The sequence below is a fragment of the Penaeus vannamei genome, chromosome 41 (genome assembly GCF_042767895.1).
Source record: "Penaeus vannamei isolate JL-2024 chromosome 41, ASM4276789v1, whole genome shotgun sequence".
Lineage (NCBI taxonomy): Eukaryota > Metazoa > Arthropoda > Malacostraca > Decapoda > Penaeidae > Penaeus > Penaeus vannamei.
Window position 1 is genome coordinate 26,379,359 of NC_091589.1, and position 2,500 is coordinate 26,381,858.

Genomic DNA, 2,500 nt, shown 5'->3' on the forward strand with positions numbered 1-2,500 from the left:
TTTTTCTTCACTGGTTGATTTTACAAAATCCGTTGAACTGGGCCGAGGGAGGAAACCCCGGGACGCGTTCTCTCCCTTTGTCTCCTCTCTCTCCGTTCGCCTGGCTTCCTCTTCCTCTTACGACGTTGCCTCGGCCAGGTAGGCGATCAGGTCCGCTCGCTCGCCCTTCTTCTTCAGGCCGGCGAACACCATCTTGGTGCCGGGGATGTACTTCTTGGGGTTGGTCAGGTACACGTCGAGGGTGTCGGCGCCCCAGGTGATGCCCTTGGACTTGTTGGCGTCGGTGTACACGTAGCCTGGTGCCTGCCCCGTCTGGCGCCCGAAGAGGCCGTGCAGGTTGGGGCCCGTCTTGTGCTTGCCGCCGGCCTCCACCGTGTGGCACTGCGCGCACCGCTGCACGAACAGCTTCTTTCCCTTCTGGACGTCACCCATGGCTGTGCCTGCCGACGCAGAGAGAAAAGTCAGTTTTGTTTATGGAAAATACGAGAATATGAATACCACTACTATATTTATATACAATAAGAGATTCGAATCATACCGTTACAAAAACCAATGTTATAATAATAACATTAACAAATAACTCATCCATTTCAACATGGAATACCATGCAAGAGCCTGGCTTTCTCTAGCCATCTTGCCCTAATTACTAAATCCTAACGATGAGGCAAGTGATACAAATTACAATACCCAAGAAAATAAACCTAAAAAATATTATATCAACACAGGGATACTACAATATAATAAATAAAAAGTAATGTGAACCACTGAAGGCAAAAATAAACATGAGTGACGGCCTGATCAAACGTTTGTGAAAAACGTTACTCATTGTCCTCTACGGCCAAGTATTACTACACATTGCGCATTCACACATCTGGAATACAACGTGCGAATTTAATGCAAGGTAAAAGGAACGAAAACAACCGTAGAAAGGATTAAAAAATAAACATTGTTTTCTTATAAACGCCCCTTCCCGCCAGGTCCCTCGTACGGAAGTGGTAGGCCTACCGCCACTTCCTGTTTGTTTGTGCTGGATGCACCTTACGTAGTATTCTCGTAACCGCAATACCGTTACGTCCCATGGCTTTAAGCGGATGGGGGAAAGCAGTAAGGAGAGGGGTGACAGGGAGAGAAAAACGCAAATTTTGATAAAGTAACTGATTCGCACTTTATAGCTTTGCTAAAAATAAAAAAAGCTATATAATCTTTATCCTGCTCCCTCCCCCTACCCATTAAACCCGATATCCATTCCCACCACACCAACCCTTCGCCCGAACTAGCAAAATAATAATAATAAAAATAAATACATAAATTAATAAGTAAATAAAATATAATAATAATACCAAATAGAGAATAAAATGGCGGAACGAGAGAGAAGACAACGAAAAGGCGGTTGCGACTGTCTGAGGTCAACGACCCAACCGCTCACTCGCCGACAGACTGCACACGGTTATTACCTGTTCTCATATTTGACTATTTTTCTCTCATTCCAGGTTGATTTTCTTCCGTTTACTCTCCTTCGTAGCAACCTGGCTCGATGCAGACTTAAATCCTTCTACTTCCTCTCAAAGTGCAATGTTAGGGAAGTAAGAGGGACGTTTTACTCGAGAAGGAAAACTGGAAACGAGAGACAAAGGGAAAAGCGAGGGGCGAATTAGGAAAATAAGAAAAGAGGGAAAGAAAGTGAGGGAAATAAGAAAAGCGGGAGAGAGGAAAATGAAAAACGAAACATGTAAAAGGGGGAGAGCAAGAGAGGAAAACAAGAAAACATGGAAAAAATGCATAACTGAAAAGGAAGGTGAGGAAAAGAGGAAAGAGGTAGGGAAAGAGAACAAAATACGAAGAGAGAGAGAGAGGGAGGGAGGGGGGGAGGGAGAGAGAGAGAGAGAGAGAGAGGGCGAGGGAGAGGGAGAGAGAGAGGGAGAGAGAGAGGGAGAGGGAGAGGGAGAGAGAGAGAGAGAGAGAGAGAGAGCAATCGACGAATCCTACAGATAATACATATCTTCCCTCTCAGCATTTATCTCATTCCACAGACTGGGATCAATCAGGCTGCCAGTCGCAAAACTGCTAATCGGCAACTCAGCCAGACGCCAATACCAATCAATTCTATAATTCAAACTTCTCAATCGCTCAAAACATTCACCGTTACTAACAGCCTAAGCTCAACGTCAATTTTCATTCAACTACCTTGGCGATAACAAGCGCACAAGGTTATTGGAATATGTGAACAAGTGGTAACTTTCCTCGGCACGTTGAGTGACGTCACACTGACGCATGGGAGTTGCCACATTCTCTTGCGGAATTTTTTCTTGGAAACGTTTTATGGCCATCCTCCGGCATACTTTTTTTCCTAAATTTCCAAATCTTCACTTCGCAGCAACCATATGCAGTTCTGATAAACACCGACTTACATTTTCATTCATGGAAGAGTATATTATTGATGAAAGTGTAAAAATTAAAGGCAAAAGTACCGGATTTTACATAAAGAACTGTTTCGCTTGCT

The 2,500-nt window shown here is 44.3% G+C and overlaps 1 protein-coding gene across 1 annotated transcript in view; it reads right to left on the reverse strand.

Moving 5' to 3' along the window:
* LOC113803528 (uncharacterized) overlaps positions 1–2,500 on the reverse strand; it is a 13,546-nt gene that overhangs the window by 465 nt on the left and 10,581 nt on the right. Inside the window, exon 3 of the mRNA XM_070117674.1 lies at positions 1–440. This exon is cut by the window's left edge and continues 465 nt beyond it. Within this exon, the coding sequence (XP_069973775.1) occupies positions 118–440 (323 nt within the window). The 3' untranslated portion in view covers positions 1–117. The remainder of the gene's footprint in view (positions 441–2,500) is intronic.